This window comes from Mustela putorius, unplaced genomic scaffold (genome assembly GCF_011764305.1).
Source record: "Mustela putorius furo isolate JIRA1106 unplaced genomic scaffold, ASM1176430v1.1 tig00000127_pilon_pilon_pilon, whole genome shotgun sequence".
NCBI classification, from domain to species: domain Eukaryota; kingdom Metazoa; phylum Chordata; class Mammalia; order Carnivora; family Mustelidae; genus Mustela; species Mustela putorius.
In genome coordinates, this window is record NW_025421288.1 from 6,503,826 (window position 1) to 6,528,344 (window position 24,519).

The window sequence follows — 24,519 nt, forward strand, 5'->3', positions numbered from 1 at the left end:
CCCACCCCAGTATCTCTGCCCTTAAGGCATTCAGTCAATCTGAGACAGGCTTGAAGATAAGTTATTGAAATGTAATAAGACATTTCCCCAAAATGTAGTAGCATGCCACTATTATGAATTCCAGTACTTGGGTGTTTATTGACATGAAAAGCTGTTTATAAAACATTAAGCTACAAAAGCAGGTTATAAAACTTAGCTATGAGATGATCCTACTTTGGTGATTTCACAAAATTATAAATGTCTCTCTGTAAAATATATATTTACAAACAAAAGAGAACAAAAGCAAAAAAAAGATGTAAAAACAAAACAAAATCTAAATGAAAATATCATTATGTGTGAGTGGTGGGAGTATGGATGCTTTTTTCTTTCTCTTTTTTTTTTATTATCTACATTTTCCAATCTTATTCCTCTAACTTAAAAGGCATTGAAATGCGGTATGATGTTACACCGAGTATCAGAAAGTACAAAGGGGTTGGAGAAAATACCTACTTAAGTGTTTGGGTGTGTCAGAAAATGCTTCCCAGGAGAAAGGGGATGAAACCAAAGGCAGAGCAAGCATATTACAAAGTTTACAACTGGGACTATATATCCACTTTGGGCAGAAGAGCATCAAGGGTAGAAGGACTTTGGAATTAAATAAAGATAGGAGACAGGCTGGATTGACACAAGGAAGTAAAAAGTACCTATAATACCCAGATAAACATTTCCAACTGGCACAGAACTTGGAGAAGAGAAAGCAGACAGGTGCCAAAGGAACAGAGTAAGTCTATTGACTTATTTGTCTACCTTTTTCACCCAGAATAATGGGCATAAACAGCAGGGCTGGTCTGGGTGGGTTCTCTGCAGCATCTCATTCTCTAGGTTGGAGGGATGAAGCCAAATATTGACTCTTAAATTAGGCCAAGTAGATAAATGAAGGGAAAAGAAATCAGGAGAGGGATGAAACAGGAAAAGAAACAAGGGATAAATGAAAACCAGACAGAAATTTTTAAAAAAGAGTGTCAGTTGCTCTAACACAGGTAAAAGATACTTCAAAAAACAAAATTAGAAAATCAGGGGCACCTGCGTGGCTCAGTCGGTCAAGCGTCTGCCTTCAGCTCAGGTCAGGGTCCTAGAGTCCTGAGAGCTAGCCCCACATCAGGGTCCCTGCTCAGTGGGGAGCCTGCTTCTCCTGTTCCCTCCGCTGCCCCCTCTGCTTTTGCTCTCTCGCTATCAAATAAATAAATAAAATCTTTTAAAAAAATATGTTCATGCCAAGAGAGGTAACACGTAGAAGGTTCGAATGTATGCCATTCTATAAATATTAATCAAGAAGGGGAAGGAATGTCCCAGTGTGAGTGATAATGTAGCTACCACAGGACCAGAAACACTGTAGCATTGCGTTGGTAGCATATTTTAATTAAGGTGCTTTGTTATGGGGGGGAAAAACAAAAATAGGTGGGGAATAGCACTAATTTTCACTAAGTCGGTATTTTTATTCATGTATGTACTTGGGTGACACAGTAGAAATGATTTGGTATTATGCTACCCTGTCTGCTACAACCTCTTCTCAAAAACTGCAGTCATATTCACCCTATACTGTTAAAAGCGACATTCATTTGGAAGGAATAAAGAAACTGGAATAAAGTAAATTATTCCAATTTTTATTTGTCCTTCTGTCCTTTATCAGTACTGTCCTTCTGATCTCATCAGACTTATTTTCTGATGTGTTTCTTGGGTTTAAAAATTACAGTTGCTCTAATGCTTAGATGAAAAGACAACTGATAGTAAGTATTTTACCAACAGTCAAGAAAAAAATTCCATGATAGGTGCAATCAATGAAAACAGTCTATTCATTGGTTTCCCTTTTCTTCCATCATTTTCAGGACTACCCTCATTTCAACAGAATAATTTCTTAGTTATTCCCGCAAGCATTTTTCCTTCCCTCTGTGCCAAACTATGTAACCAGTAGAGCTGTTTACACATTAAGTCATTTTGGTATAAAGTCAAAGGATCGAGACTGGCTCAGCTCTTTAATTCTTGTTATAAAACCCGAACCCAACCCTGTAAAAATCTGAGACTAGCATGATCATTATAAATTATTAATAATCTGGATTCTATATGGAACTTATAGGACAGGGCTTAGTCCAGAAAGTAAATAGCAGATATTAAATTTTAAAATGTTGATAATTAAATGAGAAGCCACAGGTTTCATATTAAATTTCTCGATGAAACAAATAAAACAGGAAACGAAGGAGGTAATGAGATCACATACACGCAGAAACTGTTTAATTGCTTTAATACTTAAAAAAAAAAAAAAACTCAAGAAAAATCTTGGTCTGGTTAATTTCTGTATCCTAAACTCTCATTTCCTATCTCCTTGGTGTTGGCATTGACCTTTTGAGTCTAATCTCCATTATAAACTTTTCATATGCCGATGATATCTACTTCTGAAACCTAGCTTTAGGCTCTGATAACAGAAGGATAGCTACCTTTTATGAAGACCTTACCATAGGCTGGGCAGTTTCAACAGCTTAATAGGAATTAGGATTATCTGATCTTCATACTGGCCACTTTGAGTTTTCTTCTACTTTTTTTTTTTAATTTAATTTAGTTAACATACACTTATTTTTAGTTTCTGGGGTAGAATTTAGTGATTTTTCAGTTGCATATAACACCCAGTGCTCCTTACGTCAAGTGCCATCCTTAATGCCCATCACCTAGTTAGCCCATCCCCCACACACCTCCCCTCCAGCAAACCTGTTTCCTATAGTTAAGACTCTCTCATCGTTTGCCTCCCTCTCGGTTTTGGTCTTATATTTTCCCCCCTTCCCCTACGTTCCTCTGTTTTGTTCCTTAAATTGCACATATGAATGAAATCCTATTGTATTTTTTTTCTCTGACTGATTTATTTTGCTTAGCATAGTACCCTCTATTTCTATCCACATCATTGCAAAAGGCCAAGATTTCATCCCTTTTGATGGCTGAGTAATATTCCATTATATACATATATCACAATTTTATACATTAATCTCTCAATAGACAGACATCTTGGCTCTTTCCATTTTTTAGCTATTTTGGACATTGCTGCTATAAACATCAGAATACATGTGGCCCTTCAAATCGCTATGTTTGTATCCCTTGGATAAATACCTAGTAGTACAATTGCTGGGTCAAAACAATTTTACTATTTTTTACTTTTTTTTTTTTACTTTTTGAGGAACCTCCATACTATTTCCAAAGTGGCTGCACCAGTTTGCATTCCCACCAACAGTGTAAGAGGGTTCCCTTTCTTCTCTATCCTCACCAACATTTGTTGTTTCCTGACTTGTTCATTTTAGCCATTCTGGACAGTGCGAGGTGGTAACTCATTGTGCTTTTGAATTGTATTTTCCTGACGCCAAATCATGTTGAACATTTTTTCATGTGTCTATTAGCCATTTGTATGTCTTTTAAAGAACCATCAGTTCATGCCTTCTGCCCATTTCTTGATTGGATTGTTTTTTTGGATGCTGAATTGGGTAAGTTCTTTACAGATTTTGGATACTAGCCCTTTATCTGATAAGTCATTTGCAAATATCTTCTCCTACTGAGGTTGACTTCTAGTTCTATTGATTGTTCACTTTGCTGTGCAAAAGCTTTTTATCCTGATTAGGTCCCAATACTTTGTTTTTGCTTTCATATTCCTTGCCTTTGGAGACTGTTTAGTAAGAAGCTGCTGTGGCCAAGGTCAAAGAAGTTGCAGCCTGTGTTCTCCTCTAGGATTCTGATCAATTACTGTCTCATATTTAAGTCTTTCACCCATTTTGAGTTTATTTCTGTGTATGGTGTAAGAAAGTGGTCCAGTACAAATGTACAAATGTAAAAATATATATATATTTTAAAGGAAGCAAGCCTGGTCATATTTACCAGATGCCGACATTTTGGAGCATTCTTTCATCAGTAGACTTGGTACATGCAGAGGGAGAAGCCTGCTCAGGTGGCTCACAAACTAAGCTGCCCTTGTAAAGATGCCCCTGCCAGGAGGCGGGGTTTAGTGTAGGGGACTCCAGCCTCCACTGGAGATGCTGTGTTTCTCTCTGAAGTCAGACTGTGCTGGGGGGTGGGGCATAGTGGAGGAAGAAGAATATGGTGTCACCCAGCCCTCTTGTCCCAGGGAGCAGAACTACCGGTCACTGCTTTTCAGGAGGCCCTCTCATAAAAGTGACCAATCTCCTGTGGCCTGGACTTTCATCAGTTCCCTGCCCTTAACCTATCTGTTTCTGGGCCATCAGCACACCTGGCACCACAGAGCTCTTACATTTTATCTCTGGCTGGTGGCTTGGATGCAAAACTCCCAAGTTTTAAAAGGCCTGGCAAGGCCTGGCCTCCCAACTTCAGAGGAGAGCCTCGCAGCATGGCCAGCACTGTCCTGTCCCTGAAAAGCAGTTGCACAGTGCATGCATGGAGGCCAGAGTTTACTGTAACACTCAGTGAAAACCTGGAACCAGGTTATCAGCCATCTATGTGCAACTCGGTCCCCTATTCCATCCTGTCCCAGAAAAGCAATCAGAAAGAGGCTTGAATCTACTGTGGCAGACACTGGAAATCAGCAGCCGGTTTGTCTGTGATCTGCCCATGTCTCTGCTCTCTGCTCAGCTCTGCCACAGAAAAGCAGCCACTCGGCATGCACACAGAGGTTTAAGCCTATTGTGGGTTCATGGTGAAAATTTAAGAGGTTTTCTGCCTTCCACACACACATCTGACCCTGCTATTGAGCACTGCTCTTGGCTTCCAGCTGGACTTCTGTCCTTGGAGAGGCAAAATACGTTTTTTTTTTTTTCAGCGTAACAGAATTCATTGTTTTTGCACTACACCCAGTGCTCCATGCAATACGTGCCCTCTCCAATACCCACCACCTGGATCCCCCAACCTCCCAAACCCCGCCCCTTCAAAACCCTCAGGTTGTTTTTCAGAGTCCATAGTCTCTCATGGTTCACCTCCCCTTCCAATTTCCCTCAACTCCCTTCTCCTCTCCATCTCCCCTGGTCCTCCATGTTATTTGTTATGCTCCACAAATAAGTGAAACCATATGATAATCGACTCTCTCTGCTTGACTTATTTCACTCAGCATAAGCAATTCTAGTCCCGTCCATGTTGCTACAAATGTTGGGTATTCATCCTTTCTGATGGAGGCATCATACTCCATAGTGTGTATGGACCACATCTTCCTTATCCATTCATCCATTGAAGGGTATCTTGGTTCTTTCCATAGTTTGGCGACCGTGGCCATTGCTGCTATAAACACTGGGGTACAGATGGCCCTTCTTTTCACTACATCTGTATCTTTGGGGTAAATACCCAGTGCAATTGCAGATTCATAGGGAAGCTCTATTTTTAATTTCTTAAGGAATCTCCACACTGTTCTCCAAAGTGGCTGCACCAACTTGCATTCCCACCAACAGTGTCAGAGCATTCCCCTTTCTCCACATCCTCTCCAACACACGGTGTTTCCTGTCTTGCTAATTTTGGCCATTCTAAGTGGTATAAGGTGGTATCTCAATGTGGTTTTAATTTGAATCTCCCTGATGGCTAGTGATGATGAACATTTTTTCATGTGTCTGATAGCCATTTGTATGTCTTCATTGGAGAAGTGTCTATTCATATCTTCTGCCCATTTTTTGACATGATTATCTGTTTTGTTGTGTGCTGAGTTTGAGAAGTTCTTTATAGATCCTGGATATCAACCTTTTGTCTGTACTGTCATTTGCAAATATCTTCTCCCATTCCGTGGGTTGCCTCTTTGTTTTGTTGACTGTTTCCTTTGCTGTGCAGAAGCTTTTGATCTTGATGAAGTCCCAAAAGTTCACTTTCACCTTTGTTTCCTTTGCCTTTGGAGACATATCTTGAAAGAAGTTGCTGTGACTGATATCGAAGAGGTTGCTGCCTATGTTCTCCTCTAGGATTCTGATGGATTCCTGTCTCATGTTGAGGTCTTTTATCCATTTCGAGTTTATCTTTGTGTATGATGTAAGAGAATGGTGGAGTTTCATTCTTCTACATATAGCTGTCCAATTTTCCCAGCACTATTTATTGAAGGACTGTCTTTTTTCCACTGTATATTTTTTCCTGCTTTGTCAAAGATTATTTGACCATAGAGTTGACGGTCCATATTGAGCTCTCTACTCTGTTCCACTTGTCTATGTGTCTGTTTTTATGCCAGTACCATGCTGTTTTGGTGATTACAGCTTTGTACTAAAGCTTGAAATCAGGTAATGTGATGCTGCCAGCTTTATTTTTGTTTTTCAACATTTCCTTAGCAATTCAGGGTCTCTTCTGATTCCATACAAATTTTAGGATTATTTGCTCCAGCTCTTTGAAAAATACCAGTGAAATTTTGATCGGAATGGCATTAAAAGCATAGATTGCTCTAGGCAGTACAGACATTTTAACAATGTTTATTCTTCCGATCCAAGAGCATGGAATGGTCTTGTATCTTTTTGTGTCTTCTTCAATTTCTTTCATGAGTGTTCATCAAATGTACTCCAGGAAGGGGAGCGATCTTTCCCGGGGCGACCCAGGCGATCTCCTCATTGCAGCTTATCCTGAGGTCCCTATCCTGCAGTCCCTATCTCTCACGTTCTCCCTCTCCCTGACTTTGCTCCACAAAAAGTGTTCCCTTCCCATCACGGCCATGAGGCTTTCCTCTCCAATTCACAGCTCTCAACCTCACACCCACTGTGTTCTCTCCCTCTGCGGAGATTATTTCCTTAATCCTCAGATCATCTTCCTAGTTGTTCACAATAGCTGGATGTTGGTTTAGCTGTGATCAAAAGGCAAGGCAAACACAGGGTAACCCTACTACTCCACATTCTTAACTACCTCCACACCAGTTACTATGACATCCTTAGTCTCATTTTATAGCTGAGACATAGGGACTAACATGGATTTAGATAAGAAAATTGATCAAGGCCCCAGGGTTATTAAAGTAGCGGATTGGGGATTAGGGAGATGGCAGATTGGTAACATTTGAGCACTAAGTGGCCACAGACACCACATGCATGGGTTATGAAACCTCCTATTCTCAAATGCTATTAGAGAGTCATAGGGAGTTACTCCAAGAATCACAGCTATGGAACTATTTGTTTAAAATAAACTTTTGTGAATTAAAATTTGTTTCCACTATGAAAAAGTAATCTCTTTGTAATCAGAGGTTTCCAAAATGTGCTTCCCACCTTTCCATTGAGTCCTCAACCTTTTTCAGTTGTATCTAGCATCCCAGCAGCTTAGAATTAAGGTTTGTGGGTACAGGTTCTGATGCAATTCTCTCACTGTTAACACGGGGAGGATATTAGTACCTGCCTCACTGGAGCTTTTAAAGACTAAGAGAGAGAATATACCTGACCCACTAAGCAATAATGTAGCCAACCACACAGTTACAACAGGTACAATTCTAAGAACTTTACATGGACTAACTCCTTAGTACGCAAAGTAAACGTATAAAGAAGGTACTCTTAGGATCCTCATTTCACAGACAAGAAAAAGAGTTTAATGAACTTGCCAAACATACAGAGCTGATATCAGAGCCAGGATTCTAATCCCAAATTCATGCTCTAAAGCATGACACTGTACAGCCCCTACTATGACCATAGTGAGGGTTTAATAAAATGTTAGTTCTCTAGACAGCTCACTCAAGGCTCACAAGAAGAGGCCTTACTAACTTAATTATTGAATCATCAGAAAGTGAGACTGGTTTCTAGTCTTCCCCACAGCATGAGAAGACAGCAGGTTTGCTGCTGGGTGGTTTTAAGGACAGAGTCAGTTCACCAAGGCTGGCCTGGAACACCAGTTCTGCAAGCGTCCAGAGTGAGCAGCGTGGGTGGCGGGGGGAGGGGGGTACTTCACAGCCAAGAGCTCAATTTTCTAGTCCAGGCTCTGCCACATGTTTTCTATGTGACCTTGATCACAGCATTTAACTTGTATTGCTTCAATTTCTCTTCTACAAACCAAGGGTAAAAGACAGTATGACTGGAATGGCTCTGAAATTTCAGGATTCTAGGACACAGTCTGAACAAGTGTCCCTGTTAAAATGCCAGTGGTGCAACATGCCAGTGGACTACTCATACTTCATACAGTGATGAAGGCATTCAGAACTCCTTCTTAATATTTATGGTGTACAAGAAAATTGTTCGGGGAGGATGTTTCAGAAAAGAAAACATCCTTTTTCTTTTCCTTCCTGAAGACAAACATTTTTAGGTGTCATAATTTTTTTCAAGGATAAATAGTGATTGATGTCCATATTAGTTGTCCTAATTGAATTCCAAAAAAAAAAAAAAAATTCCTCTTGGCCAAAATGGACCTGAGATACTCTGTGCTTCTGAAAGACAAAAATGAATCATGAATCTCAAGAGAATTCTTCCTAAAGAAAAAGACAATTTAATTGGTCATATGTGAAATACCTACTTGGAAAAGTAGTTACAAATAATTTTACTGTGGGCTCCCTTTCTTACCATCCATTTATGTATTTGGTGCCATTCGTTTTCCATTTACTGCTGCAAAAAATTACCACAAATTTAGCAGCTTAAAACAACACAAATTCATTGTCAGACAGTTCCGTAGGCCACCAGTTTCACTAAGCTAAGACCACACTGTTGGTAGAGATGCATTCTTTTCCAGAGGCTCTAGGAAGAAGTTTGTTTTTGGTTTTTTCTCTGGCTTCTAGAGGCCACCTTAGTACTCCGCTCCCAGACCCTTCCTCCATCTTCAAAGCTAGCAGCACAGCATCTCTCTGACCCTGCTTCCATCACCACATCTCTTTGACTCTCTTTTACATCCCTCTTCCACTTTAAAGGACTTTGTGATTACGCTAGGCCCACCCAAATAACCCAGGAAATCTTCCTGTTTTAAGGTTAGCTGACTGTCATACCTATATCATTTGCAACTTTAAATCCCCTTTGTCATGAAACCAAACGCACTCATGGCTTCCTCAATTAGAATGTGGACATTTCCGGGGGAAGGAAGATGCATTATTCTGCCTACTACCATCTCTTCCCTCCCTCTGTTGTCCTTCAGATGCAATAAACTCAGGGAAGAATATACATAAATACTTTACCAAATCAAATAGGAACTGGAAAATAAAGTCACTCCTGTCTTTCCCTCCTTCACTTCCTTTGAACCAGGGTATACAGATTCCAAAGTCTAAAGAGGTTCATGTTTACATTGGTCGTCATTGCCTATTATTTGCTCACTTGCTCTATAGTATTTACATAGTATTTGACATTTGACAAGATTTTCTTTAACTTTTTTGTGGGTAAATTAATCAGTTCGTTTTTGTAGTACTTAGGACACAGTGATGTCATCCCAGGCAACAACCCAGCCCCGAATGTATGAAACCGTACTCAATCCTTACCCGCCAAACAGCATCATGGCTCCTGGCTTTCAACAACCTGTGGGTTTCATACACCTGGGAAACCAAGCTCAGAGTGGCCAGCCTCCCTTCCTCGGGTCTCCAGGAATCATCACCAACAGTCATCAAGGTCAAGGAAATACACAGGTGCTAAACCCAGCCTTAGGAACAGCAATCACAAACTTTAGAGAAGAAGCAAAGATATTAGGGGTAAGTCTACTTACAGTGAGAATTCCAATTTTGCATTTTCAAGGTTATATTGTACCTATAAGTAATAGGTGGAGAAAAGTTTATGATCTCATGACCTACATCCAATCATTAAAAAGTTCTGAACGTTAATGGAAACTGTGTCCCTTTAAGGCAGAAATAATTCATCTGCATATAGACTTTACCCTGAATTCAATTTATTTTAGATTCAAGCAAGACTCTAACAGGTGACAAAGTACTCTTCCCAGCAGGATAATTCAGTAACACTGACATTATGGAAACACCGATACTTCTAGCTTGATCTCACTTCTGCAAAGGACACTTTGGGCACCCTCGATCCTGTCTCAGATTAGCTGCAAGCCTGGTATTTGTGTATACAGGTGAATTCACATTAAAATGAACATTGATAGCTACCTTCAAAACCGAAGCAACTATAAATGGGCAGTCTGGGGGAACTGGGTTGGAAAGAATTCACAGCCATTCCATTTGCTGTGCCTTTCACCCAGGGCCTGTGCAGACGTTATGACTTAACTGCCATGCTACTTCTACAAAGGGCACTTCAAACACTAATAATCTTGTTTATGTAAGTATTGTATCTACTTGTAGATGAAGATTCCACCTGCACAGAGAGAACTGTTATAGTTTTTACGGTGCTTTCCAGATACGCCATTCATGCCACTAACAATTCCACTCCACAGTACTGTCTCTCCTGTGTGCAGTTCTAACTTCTCTGCTAGAGCATTCAGTAGGTTATACTGAGTGCCCCTTACGTACCAGAAACTCGTCCAGTCATCTTAGTACTACTTAGTAAGTAAGTACTAAGTACTTACTTACTACTATTTCAGGTTTTACCACTTTAGAAAAGTAAAAATAAACATTGCACTCTCTAGCAGACAGATCTAGGCTTGGAGGGTGGCTTTGATTCTCCTCCTGGCAGAGAAAGAAAATCCCCTGCTCCCACTGAGCAAAGGGACAAACTGGGACCCCACAAAGCCAACCCCACACAGGTGCCCTCATCTAGATCAGAATCGCAGGCTCAGACTATAAACATAAAACAGAACTAAAGTACACGATGTGTTAGAAGGTGATAAATGATGTGGACAGAATAAAGTGTAAAAGGGCTGGTTAGTACCAGGCAGTGAAGGGTATGGGGAGCAATTTCAAGTTGATCAGAGGAGGCTTTCCTGAGAAGATGACATTTGAGCAAAGACATGAAGGGAAGAACGAGCGACACAGATACCAGGACAAGAGCTTCCAGGCAAAGTTGGGAGGATCATTAGAGGAAGATGTGGGTGCTGTGTTTGATGAACAGGGAGGAGGCCAGTAAAGTAGAACAGTATGATGGAGGGAGGCTGTAGCCTCGAGGAGAGCAGAGGAAGGGTGGAGGCCAGACCTTGTGAGTCTGGAAGACAGAAGTCCTGGCTTGTACTCTAACACTGGAGCATTCTGCCTGGCAACGAAGAGGTACTCAAGAACAGCACTTTAAAGTGACAGATGCTGTTTTACTTTTAAAAGTTCCAGCTGGCAGAATACTTCTCCCTAAAGATTATACACTTAGGCTATTAGTAGCTCCCAGTCACCACAACAATGCAGGGACTTTAGGTGGTAGGATGGGGAGCATCTGCCTTAATTGATTCAGAACTCAAAGTTGTTCAGTGGCCAAAAGTCCAAATTACTGTCTGGCCTGCAGGCAAGTCTGGTAAGTAAATAGTATAGCCAGTGTTATACTAAGAGAAAAGTAAGCCAGTACTAATCCAGTATCTGACTGTCATCAAGATGAAGGCAAGGATGAGAATAAGAAGTCTTTGGCCAGATGACTCAATTGCTGCTCTAAGGAAGAGTTTGTAACAACCAATTATAATGCCTAATTCAGGAGTTCTTTAACTGAGATCCATGACTGGCTTTAGCCTGTGACACCTCTGAAGTCCTGTGCAACAGTATTGTGTGTGTATGTATGGATGTGTAACAAGATTTTGTGTGTCTGTATGAATGTGTGACAAGAGTTTTTCAAGAAGATTCATAGTTTTTATTATTCTCAAAGAAATTCATTAGTCAAAGAAAATATTAATCTCTTAGCATTATTTAGGAAGCTGTGATTTTTTCCAACTGTTTCAACTTAATAACTGTATTCAATAGCAAGTTATTAAAGAAATAAACACAGCAATGTTTGTATTTGCAGTTTTCTTGGACAGGTAAGATGTAAGCTTGGGAAGAAACCAATGGTAAACCTACAGTTAGCTTCTGGCCCAAACTAGAAACACTTACTTTCCACAAATATGTTTATTCAGGATGAAATAAGGTGCCCTAAGAGGTACAAAATAGATCTCATCTTTGAGAATATGTCTTGGCCAATAAGAAAATATTTACATGCCTGCAATTAAAAAAAAGAACAATAAAAATTCTTACAAAACCAAGTAATAAGATGTCTAATTTACATAAGATAAAACAGAAATTTAGAAAGAGAAAAGATAGCTGAAATTGACTAATATACTCAAGACAACTTCATGGAAGAGCTGGAGCTGAGCCCGAGGGAAAGCTGTATTTAATAGTTAAAAGGCATGTGTTCTGGAATCAATTTGTGGCCCCTCAGTAACCATATGGACACTGCTATGCTCTGAATGACCTCCCAAAACTCCTATGTTGAAATCCTAACCCTAACAATGATAGTGTTAGGACATGGGCCTTGAGGAGGTACTTACTAGTAGAAGGTGGAGCTCTCAGGAACGGGCATATGAAAAAGGCTCCTGGGAGATCGTGAACCCTTCTCCACTATGTGAGGACACAGTGAGGAGGCACCATTAGGAGCCAGGGGGAGGGCCCTCACTAAAAGGCAACCACGCTGGTACTTTGAACTTAGAACCTCCCAGCCTCTGGAACTGTAGCAAAACATTTCTATTGTTTATAAGCTACCCAGAGGGTAGCGCAGTACTTTCTTGTAGCAGCCTGAGAAGACAGAAACAGGCATCTTTGTGTCTCTATCCAGCTGCTGGGAAGATTACATGAAAAAATAAATGTAAAGTGTTGAGACTCTCTCAAGCATGTAGTTAATGCCCCGTAAACCCCTTGTGACTTCCTTCATGATATCATCCTCATAACTGGAATCTCCCAAGCAGAGAACAGGTCCATCTGAAATAGCCATCAAAGTCACAATTAAAGCATTTCTTCAGAGAGTCTTTTAGAGGCTCTTCGGAGACACCAATGCATGCTTAATCAGTAGCACCTTCTGAAGAGCTCTCCTTGGCCACCCTTACAAGCCACCCAAACACCTCAAACGAGGCCCACGAGGAAGGCCCTGTGCCAGTATATGCCAAATTCTTCATGGCTCACCTCCTGCTGTAAAGGTATGTATGCCTAAAGGACATTCGTGGATCTTGACAGAGGGTACAATAAATAAGCAGCAGCAGCAATGTCAGGAATGTCTCATTAGTGACTGTAAATGAAGAAACAACTTTAAAATGTCTGTTTTCTTTTTTCAGGCAATCCAGATCATGATTGGATTGATGCACATTGGTTTCGGAACTATCTTGGGCTTCATGTACTCCGTTTATGGATCAGTTTTGGGATTTGCTTCCCTTGCTCTTATTAGTGGATATCCGTTCTGGGGTGGCATCTCTGTGAGTAAGCTGCTACAACACTTATCCATCTCAGTTTATTGAGGACAGCTACTCCTAGCCTATGCATAGCTCATTTTCTCATCAGCCTCACATCTGATCATCTGAAAAATTGAGAAATAACAGCTCTGGTTGGGTATAAATAAGGGAGAGCTTCTGTTCTCCATTTTAACCTGCAGCTTAAACTCATACCCTCAAGTTTACCCTGATCCAGTAACCAAGAAGCCAAATTTTTACTTCCTGTTTACATTTAAGATGGAAATGTATGCATTGGGTAGAGAGAGGCAAAAGGAGGTGATGGGGAGCATGATTAAAACTATGCAACTGATAATGACAAGAGACTGAGCTACGAGTTCACAGACCGTCAGCACAAGGTAAGCTCACAAAAGAATAAGCTCCTTACATGTAAGAAACTAAGGGGAGAAAAAAAGGGAGAAGTCAAATTGAAACAATTTCTGAAGATTTCTCCAGAAAAATGGAGAAGTATGAGAGGAATTTTTGATAGGTAAACTAGATGAATATAAATAGACCAGTCTTTCCTACAAAGAGAGAAGCTCCAGGACTGAAGAACCCATCTTTCATAAATAAATGTGTCTGTTTCTACAGTTCATTACTACGGGTACTCTCTCTATACTGGCATCCAAGAAGCTTTCTCCTACTCTGGTAAGTCAGAATGTTTCTACTTATTAAACTCTTCTGAAGATTCATTTAATTGATTTGGAGAGGAAAATTGAGAAAGTGGATTCAACAAATGCAAAGGGAAGCACTTTTTCCCAAAACTACTTCTACTGATTGCCTCCATGGTATGTGTGCCTCAGAATGGTCCACAAAATTTGCCCCTCAGAAATGCCCCTTCTGATTCTTCAATCACAAAAGTGAGAAGTGGTATAGATAAGGTTGTTGAGCTTTACCCTAAAGGCTACCTGGCTCAGTTGGGTCGCACTGAATTAGGGGAAGCCCAAAGCAGAATATAGGAGCCAGGAAATACCCACCTGCCGCTTCACTATCAAAGACTCTATTATTCATTTGCCATTTCTCAGTTCTGCCTTGGTTTGTATTTTTATTTTTTATTTGCACATATTGCCTATTTTTACTCAGATTTGACTTTTGTTTTATGTTAAATCATCACTAACAGCACCAACTGGATACACAAAAAGAGTTTATAAAAATAATCACTGAGACAGGTCTCTCAATTTTCTTGGTCACAGCTCTCCAACTTTTGCAATTTCCTGGTCTACTTCTGAAACAGGAGAAAGAAAATGATTTGCCAAGAAATGGTGACAACTAGAGCAGAGGTGGCTTCAAGATTATATTTACTCCAGCACAAGAGGAAAGAATGGAAAAATGGGAACACAGAATCACGCTGTTCGTGTTCTCCTAGATACCAGAGACTAGACTAGAGGCTAGAACAGACACTAAACTAGACACTAAACATTAGGCTAGAGATTAAAGACCAGGCTAAACTAAACTAAATCAACCTAATCCCAATTAACCACTTCTGTTGTAATAAAAAAAAAAAAGTAGACCATCCTTTCTCTGGACGATTTACGGATCTTTCTGATGTTGTCCCAGCACAGAACATGTCAAAATCTTCTTGTAGAAACAAGAAAGTTTTGTACTCTACCCTACACTTCTACCCACAAAAGCCCAATGAGTTCCTCATTCTAAATCTGGATTTTTTAATCTAGTCCCTAGAAAGACTTCAGGGTTTTCATCAATTTCTAATTTCATCAGCAAAGATGTTTTTGCATACATACTTTTCCATCTATAAAACTGGATGCTACATAGTATTACATCATATGGTCATTGTAAGAGCTTCTTGAGATACTGTATTTAAATGATTTAAACACAGTGCCTGTCACAGAAAAATGCTCATTAATGGTTTATTTGTTGTTTTATTACTTTAAAGGGGAAAAAATTGTTATTGTGTGTGAGGCTTTTAGGCAACCCCAACAGATTAGCTTCTACTTTGTATTATTTACATTTTTCTACCGATTTCAGAAGTACACTACATTTAGGCTGCATACAGAGTAGTTTTCATGAAAACTCAGAAAGGCAAAGGAAAGAAAAGTCATCTTAATTTCAAAAATTTTTTCAAGATTTCAAAGATTAAGAACCATTACATTAACTGTTTCTTACTTATTCAATTTTTTTCTCCTATATGATTTATTTTTCCTGTCATCTCCATTAGATCAAAAGCAGCTTAGGAATGAACATTGTCAGTACTTTCTTTGCCTTCATTGGAGTGATTCTGCTGCTGGTGGATGTGAGCATCAATGGCCTACCCAACCAAGACTACTGGGCAGTTGTAAGTATCCCATGATCTACCATGTGCCTCCCCTACATTCTCGCACAGAGGGTCCATTTTTTTCACCTCTGATGACTGTATAGTAGCCCTAGTGGAAAATCCTTTTTTCTATTCCAGCCCTATTTCTGATCATGTGATCTCTAGGACTGCAGAAAAAGTGGGAGGGCTATCTCTACAGACAAAGTCGGGCAGAAAGGACATCCTTTATTGGTCTCACTGTTAATCACGTGAACAATGGGACAACACCTAAGGACACTTAAAGATACCCAGATAGAATTTTCCAAAAATTTTAAACTCTATGTAAATAAGATAGTCAAGTTATTGCATAGTTTTATTTTAGAGTAAGTATGGGATGAGGGGCAACTGGCTACAACAAGGACATTTCACTTTCATTAGAGAAACTCAAAGAATGAAACAACTTCAAAATGAAACACGTGCCTCTGAATGTTCTCAAGACAGAACTGTTCATTCATAATCACATTAGACAAAGCATAGACTCTGACAATTACCCCAAGAGTGGAGAAAGTGTACAGAAGCACTTATAAGAGGGCAAGAATATGAGGCAACTTCTTGGTAAGTAAGAAGGAAAGAGCAAGAACACAAAATTTATCCTCTATAATACCAAACCAAGAAACAAAAATTACTCAAAAACTACCTTTTAAATTAGCATCCAAGTAAAAAACCAAAAGAGTCTGCTGTGTCTCGAGGTAGTAGAAGAAAGTACATCACCTAATCCTGTCTTCTATTCCCCAGAAACAAACCTAAGAAAAGCAGGACACCAAAAAATACGGACAAGTCTCACTAAGGTTCTCCAATCTAGAGCTAAGAAGACTTAAGTGGAAAGCAGCCAGTTCCAAGAAAGTATAAAGCAGGGGCATCTGGGTGGCTTAGTTAAGTGACTGACTTTGGCTCAGTTCATGATCTCAGGATCCTAGGACTGAGCTCTGCATCCAGCTCACCACCCGACCAGGAGTCTGCCTGTCCCTCTTCCTCTCCCCTCCCTCTGCTCATGCACTCACTCACTCTCTAATAAATAAAATCTTAAAAAAAAAAAAAGAAAGAAAGTATAAAGCAAAATTTGAATGACAAAAGCCCTTGTGTAGCACCCCAGGACCTCAAGAAAAGCAGAGCACCAGAATTAACATCTTTCAGTACCCCTTGATAACGTGGAGAAATTAGCAGAAATCCATAGGAACAGAATATACCTCTGGTCTTGTAGCAGGTATTAGTATAGACATTTCTCAAAAGAAAGAGAAGGTGAAGTCTACATTCAATAGCAAGAATTGTGCTCAGTGCCAGCTAAATCATCTCTTTCACTGCTACAGCTGCATGGTTAGCATTCAGTAAAATGAACATAAAACAGTATCTGTCTCTGAAATTGAAACTGGAAATAAGAAAGACAAAATCAATGTAGTTAAGTAGAAACACAATCAAGGAAAACTTACCTATACTATATCCAAACAAAAGTAAAGCCTATATACAGTTGTTCACTTTAAGAACGAGAAAATTGAGAAAAAAAAATGGTAGGGAAACTATCCAAATACCTTAGAGTGACTAAAGGAACAAATGAAAGGATAAAGGGAAGGAAAAAGGAAAGAAGACTTAAGATTCCCATTGGTCAGCAGAAGCACTCAGATGCCTATTGCTTATTCTGAGAAAAAGATACAATTCAGTTGATTGGAATAAAAGACATGTCAGATAATAAAATGGATGCAAACACATGTGCCTTCCTTCTTCCTCACAAGATGTGCCCTGGTTTGAATGTGAGTCACATAAATCAGGAATACACTGAGTTTCCTCATTATCATGGTTAGATTCCTTACTTGTCTGGAAAGCCACACCCTCAAATTTTAGCTCAAATTCCTGTGCTATGATACAGTGACTCTCATCTGTGATTACCACATGTCCCAGACGTAGCACTGGGTTTCAGGAACTGATATTCAATTCAATTCTAGGTACACATTTTTCAATTTAACACAGAGACAATAAAAGGAAATACCAAGTAGCAGGACAAACCATGTTATACCATAGCACATCAGTGGTATAGATTTTTAAAAATGGAAGAAAAAAAATGGAAGAAATATTATCCAATTATCTATATCTATATCCAATTATCTATAGAAGACTCCCTATGAGTCTTTATCACAATGATAAAGAACAAAGGGTTCTTTAAGATTTTAGGGATAAAAATCCAATACCTATGAGCTGGAAAAAAAATCAGTATGATTCAGTCCCCATCACAGCAACATTCAATGGGGGAAAATAATGAAGCAATGTCACAAAGTTTTGATGAACAGAAACTGTGACTCAAGAATAACACATCCAATAAAATTCTTTTTTTTTTTTAACAAACACTAACATTTATTGAGTGTTTATTACCTTCTAGAAATGGTTAACATTAGAGAAATTGAGCAAGGTAATTACCAAATATATTTTCTAACTTATTTTGAAATTAAATAAAATTATTAATGTCTACTGTATTACCAACATTCTTTTTCATTCTCTAGCAGATTAAAAGTAATGTATTCATTGTTTTGTACCACACCCAGTGCTCCATGCAATCTGTGCCCTCTCCAATTCCCCCAACCTCCCCTCCCTCTTCAAAACCCTCAGATTGTTTTTCAGAGTCCATAGTCTCTCATGGTTCACCTCCCCTTCCAATTTCCCCCAACTCCCTTCTCCTCTCCACCTCCCCTTGTCCTCCATGCTATTTGTTATGCTCCACAAATAAGTGAAACCATATGATAATTGACTCTCTCTGCTTGACTTATTTCACTCAGCATAATCTCTTCCAGTCCCATCCATGTTGATACAAAAGTTGGGTATTCATCCTTTCTGATGGAGGCATCATACTCCATGGTGTATATGGACCACATCTTCCTTATCCATTCGTCCATTGAAGGGCATCTTGATTCTTTCCACAGTTTGGCGACCGTGGCCATTGCTGCTATAAACACTGGGGTACAGATGGCCCTTCTTTTCACTACATCTGTATCTTTGGGGTAAATACCCAGGAGTGCAATGGCAGGGTCATAGGGAAGCTCTATTTTTAATTTCTTGAGGAATCTCCACACTGTTCTCCAAAGTGGCTGCACCAACTTGCATTCCCACCAACAGTGGAAGAGGGTTCCCCTTTCTCCACATCCCCTCCAACACATGTTGTTTCCTGTCTTGCTAATTTTGGCTATTCTAACTGGTGTAAGGTGATATCTCAATGTGGTTTTAATTTGAATCTCCCTGATGGCTAGTGATGATGAACATTTTTTCATGTGTCTGATAGCCATTTGTATGTCTTCATTGGAGAAGTGTCTATTCATATATTCTGCCCATTTTTTTAATATAATTGTCTGTTTTGTGTGTGTTGAGTTTGAGGAGTTCTTTATAGATCCTGAATATCAACCTTTAAAATTCTTGTACAAGCATATAAGCAAAAACAAGATACTCTCAGTAAACAATGATAACACACTGGTGCTTAAAAAAAAAGAGAATATTACACCACATAGGGGTTAAATTAAATCAAGATTCAGAAAGGCAGGGAGAAACTACGTAAAGAGATAAGAGGACATGAGACCATTTAAATATTCATCTAAGACTGTAAGACTGAAAAACTGAAGAAATAACAGCTATAGAAGTGAATATAAAGCTTTTGATGTTCACCCAGCACCCTCCACCAAAAAAACATGAAAAACCACAAAAATACCAAAAACTGGGATGTAAAGAGAGGGAAGAAAAGAGAGATGTCAAATGAGAGTTCCACTTGCCTCATTTTTCATAGCAATCACTTCATACTGCCTAAAATGGAAACTCGGTTTAAAAGTACTTCAGCTTCTTCATGGATTCCTAAACTTTTAACTCTGGCAGACTTAATTTACCTATTTCTATTCTTTCAAAGATCAAGTAATACTTTTACTCCAAAATAGCAAGTACAAAACCATTCCATTCTTCAAGAACAATGTTTCTATCTCTTTCTTTCTCTCATCGCCTCTTTCGTGATGCTTTCTTTCTTGCCGTCTCTCCATGCAGCCATTTCTCTATCTGCCTTTCAGCCTCTACATAGAGACCGGGAATAATAGACAACAAATTTCAATTTTGCTTATTTCTAGGCAGTGACATTAGGGATGAGTTTTTTTAAGATTTTATATATTTGACAGAGATCACAAGTAGGCAAAGAGGCACGCAGAGAGAAAGAGAGAGAGAGAGAGAGAGAAAGGAGGAAGTAGGCTCCCTGCTGAGCAGAGAGCCCAATGCCAGGCTCCATCCCAGGACCCTGGGATCATAACCTGAGCCGAAGTCAAAGGCTTTAACCCACTGAGTCACCCAGGCACCCCTAGGGAAGACTGTTTTCTACATAGCTTGATTTTTTTAAATAAGGAGGTAACATTTTTATAAAAACAAGAAAGCCATCACAAAGGAAAAAAGGGTACTTCCTTTATAATGTTTTTAAATAGTCTGGTGGAGAAAAAGAAATTCTTCTGGCATTTTCTGGCAGAAAATTCAAAATTAATTCACATTCCCCTAAAATAAGCATTTGATGATAATAAAAAAACAATCATGAAGTTGAGCAGGAGAATGGCACATTTGATGAGTCAAAAACTTTGTGAAGCTTGTGTGATTAGTCAAGATTTTGGTATGTTTTTCCCTGATTGCAGCTTTCTGGGAAAGGAATTGCAGCCATGCTGATTATCTTCTCTGTCTTGGAATTCTGCACAAATTGCACTACAGCCTATTTTGCCAAACGAGCAATCACCAAAACCAACAGGGTGAGCTGGGCCTTTTCTCTGTAAAATACTCTGAGTGTGTGCTGGGGAAATACAGACAAGTGTCAGCCAAGTCCCACTGCGGGTTAACAAGAGCGCACTTTGTCCTTGAGTCATGGGGTGGGGATGGGGTGGGGCACGGGACGGAATAGGATTGTAGTAATAATGCTGCTTGTTTTGTTCATTCCAGCCTGTCCTGGTTATTCCCAACGTGTATACAGTCAGTCCTTTGGAACGAGGGGTTTTCTCAGCTCCTCCCAGAAATGATGGCCACCTCACTCGTGCCACTTAACACAACAAGGAGAGGCGCCTGGGTGGTGCAATCAGTTGAGCATCACTCTTGGTTTCCACTTAGGTTGTGATCCTGGGACCGAGCCTCATGTCAGGCTTCACACTCAGTGCAGAGTCAACTTCAGATTCTCTCTCCCTCTCCTTCTACCCTTCCCATTCTTGTGCACACCTGCTCCCCCTCCCCCTAAAATAAATTTTAAAAAATCATATAAAAGAATTTGGCTAAAAACAAAAAGAAGCAGCAAGCTATCTCATGAAGTTAAACTGCTCTGCAGGAACTTAAGAAGCTGGTCTCTGCTGTCCACGATGATTGCTCATCTTTCAAGACTGTGTTTGAGATTTTTCTTAGTTTGTCATTAATGATAGATAACTGCATGTATTTCCCTGCCACTGTTTCTTCCTACATACCACTACCACACTGGGGAGATGGATGACCAGAAGACTGAAAATGGCTCACAGTACTTTGTACATTGATTTCATCAAATCCTGCCTCCTGGATAGCTACAAAGCTTTCTATTTACAGAGTATTTTTCATGTTCATTAAACTCATTCGCAAGGGGACAAGATCAGACCAAGGATGGTACACTGGGGGAGTTTTATCCAGATTATGGCTGTTTTGTTTCTGAAATGGGAAAAAAAAATGGGCATGTTTAAAAGCCAATGGGAACAATACAGATGCACTAGAAAGCTACTGAATATAGGAGAGAAAAGGGATGATTGCAGTCTAAGTATCAAGAAATCAAAAGTGTACATGGAAGGCATGGCCTAAGTCATGAGGAAGGGTGGTTTATCTGCATGAAAGAAAGGAGGATGTCATTGTTGCCTATATCAGTAGGTTTGCAGAGATGGTACGGAGTATGTAGGAGGCTCCATTATAATGGCTCATGTCATCCCCATCAAAGCAGAAGTGAGGTCATGCCCAAGGTGGGGGTCATGTGTAGAATGAGAATATTGAACAGAAAGGGTGATTTTGGATAAGCAATGGAAATAGAGAATAAACTGATCAGAGAAACAGATGAGGACTGCCAGGCTGTACCAAGGGCACATTTAAAGAAGTGGTCACACATTTATAGCACAAACAAACTGATTGCTTCGTCAAGACTTGATCGCTCAGATGTGAATCCAGATACAGGGCCAATTTGGTTTTGTCCAGGATTAGGGTTTTGCAAGAGGGGATGATAAAATACCAAAGGGGCAAAAAAGTGTGGGGTATCTTCAGAAGTATTACTGCAATGATGGACTATGAATCTAAACTGGATTAAGAAGAGAAGGGGAAAAAGTACAGATAGATTGGTCAAATATTTTTATCTGCCTTTCTCCATAGAGCTGTTGGAAAGATCAAATAAGACAACATTATGTGAAAACAGTTTGGAAATAGCAAAGTATCACCCATTTTTGAAGCTTGAGAGTTATTTTTAAAAGCCAAATGGAACAAAACAGATAGGGAAAGAAAAGGTAGAGAAATCAAAATCAAGGAAGAGGCAGATGAGAAGAATGGAATTCCTGTACCTGGGAAAGCAGATGTATTATGTCAGGGGAACATTACATAGTTCCAAATTTCCTCCTCTGCCTGGGTCCCAACTGTTTAGCAGTTTGGGTGATCAGGAATGCTGTGTCCTTCACCATGAAGCTTGGCAGCTAAGTGAAAATAAAGACATATGCTCTATGGTCGGAGGGTCTAGGAACTAAATAGTGCTCCCAAAATGGCTGTAGGAGTGGCATACTACAAATCCACATAAATGACTTAAAAAGTAAGACTTGCTTTACAGAAGAGAAGCATTTCTAGCAAAGTTGATTTTTAAAATAAATTTCCATCAAACACATTCTATTTTTCATTTTACTTTAGTAGTAGTACTAATGGTAACAGCAAATATTTAGCCCACTCTATATGCTAGGCACATCCCTAGACACTTACACAAATTAATATACTTAGTGCTCACAAGATCTCTGTGAAACAGGTACTATAATCAGCATCCTTTCCAGATGAGAAAACTAAAGCAGAGAGATTAAATCTTGTCATTAGGATGAGCAGTTAGCAAAGATTGAAGGATGAATTTGAACCCAGGCAGTCCGGCTCCCAAGTTCAGGCAGTGCTCCTAACCATTACTCCCACTCTTCTTATTGTCTGGGATAGAAGCAGAGATTTGTAGCTCCAAAACAAGAAAACAAACAAACCTGTTTCTCAACAGTAAACCTGTGGTAAATGTGGAAGGAACTACCTAACTCTCTGGTGGGTGAAAAGGGGTTTAGTAATATAATACGATTACTTTCAGCACTTGCCACCTGAAAGTTACCCTGTGACTTTTAATCTCACCTGAGAGTCCCTTAACTCAATATCTAGAGTGTCAATTGATTTGGCCCCCAACTCCTCTTTTGGCTAGAGAGTTAAAAGATGCTAATAGATTTGGGTTTCAACCACCCAAGATTGTATTTTAAGTTGAGGCTTCTTACACTGTAAAAAACAAGACTGCAAACCTTTACAATTTTAACTATGCTGTAAGCATAATATTCTTATGTAGTGGATTCATTTCAAACAATGTAATCATGTTTTTATGCAACTGGGTAAAGTATTCATTCATTGACTAATCAAAATTGATTTAGTGCCTACTCTACAGGGCACTATTCTGTGTGCTTGAGAAAAACAAAAATTCTATTCCTTGGATACTTATGTCATCTAAGTGTTAGACTTCCTGTGAAAAATAAAATCAGACTTTAATTTTAAGTTAAATCTTCTAAGCTTTCTAAAAATGAACCTGTGACCTAAGACCTAAGAAAGTGACTAGAGTAGAAATACTATACTCCAGCACAGAAGTCATATGCTTATTATTAATACTAATACTAAGTTACTTAAAATACTGATCCTAAATTATTGAAGGCTTTATGGATTTTCATTCTGGATTATCTAAAAACTTACTAATTTATGCATTCATTTGCTCAAAAAAATATATTACTACTTCATGACCAAACACTGTGCTAAGCCATTACCTAAAACTAAGATTTTACATATTTTTTAATTAGAGTAATATAAAACAGGATAGATCAGGCTTTATCTTAATGCCAGTATACATATGCTTTTTTCACATCAAAGTAATAAATGTTGGATTTGAGTACCAATTCCTCACTCAAGAAATATAACTGAAACCATACAAGGAAAACCCAAGCGCATCCTGTATTTAGTGTCTTCCCTCTTCAGAAAAACACGGGTTATTATTAGATTTCCAGGGCTCCAGACCATCAACCAACTCTAAATTCTAAGAGTTAGGTCAAGATCTCATGAAATGCATGGGTTCAGAGTTATCATTCAAGAATGTACAAACACATCATAGATACATACATATCATTGAATCACGCCTGGCCTACACTTTTCTGAAAGCTTTTTCCAGAGTATATTTTGCATTTGTTAAATCCCTTTAAAAATCTGTCACAACTGTCCCCTTGTCCCATGAAGCAGATGCTGGCCAAACTCATCTTAAATTTGGGTGACTGGGAGGGAGGTGCCAAGAGTAGCCAGGCCTCTATTTGTAGAAGTGATCTGAATCAGGGGGAAAGATCCTACAGGAAGCTTTGAGTTCAAGTATCCAAAGCTCAAACTGAAAGAGCAGAACATGGAGTCTAGTTCCCTGTCTGGTCAAACCAGGCTTGATCCCCATGGAGAAAGGAGCGTTCTCATTTGCACATGGACATGATGAGGCTCCTGCTCTGTGAGGAGGAGTGAAGAAAATTCAAGGCTGCTGAACCCCCAGGGCCTTGGAGCTTGGGAAGCATTGGGGGACAGCACCTAGGTCAAAACAGCCTTCTTGAAAAAGGCAGCTACATGGCCTGGGAAGACAAAGATGCAGATGGAAAGTGGCTGCTGTGCTACAGAACAATGTGAAAATTCCAGGGACTCCCAGAAATACTCTGGAAGTGGGGATTTGCAAAGAACTAAGGGGTACTTGAGCAGATCAGGGGCAAGCCAGACAAATGTGGCCACATTGCCAG

At 39.5% G+C, this 24,519-nt stretch overlaps 1 protein-coding gene across 1 annotated transcript; it reads left to right on the plus strand.

The window, feature by feature from the left end:
* Positions 1-638: 638 nt before the first annotated feature.
* Positions 639-23,260, plus strand: MS4A12 (membrane spanning 4-domains A12). Its single transcript, XM_004770465.2, has 7 exons — positions 639-760; positions 9,295-9,574; positions 13,048-13,185; positions 13,789-13,845; positions 15,374-15,490; positions 20,140-20,250; positions 20,438-23,260. Exons 2-7 carry the CDS (start codon positions 9,311-9,313, stop codon positions 20,537-20,539), a joined length of 789 nt encoding a protein of 262 aa, XP_004770522.1. The 5' UTR covers positions 639-760; positions 9,295-9,310; the 3' UTR covers positions 20,540-23,260.
* The last annotated feature ends 1,259 nt before the right edge of the window (positions 23,261-24,519 follow it).

Coding starts and splice junctions, on each gene's coding strand:
- MS4A12 (XM_004770465.2), top strand. CDS start 9,311: ATGTCATCCCAGGCAACAACCCAGCCCCGAATGTATGAAACCGTACTC. Junction 9,575..13,047: donor AAGAAGCAAAGATATTAGGG/GTAAGTCTACTT, acceptor TTCTTTTTTCAG/GCAATCCAGATCATGATTGG. Junction 15,491..20,139: donor ACCAAGACTACTGGGCAGTT/GTAAGTATCCCA, acceptor CCCTGATTGCAG/CTTTCTGGGAAAGGAATTGC.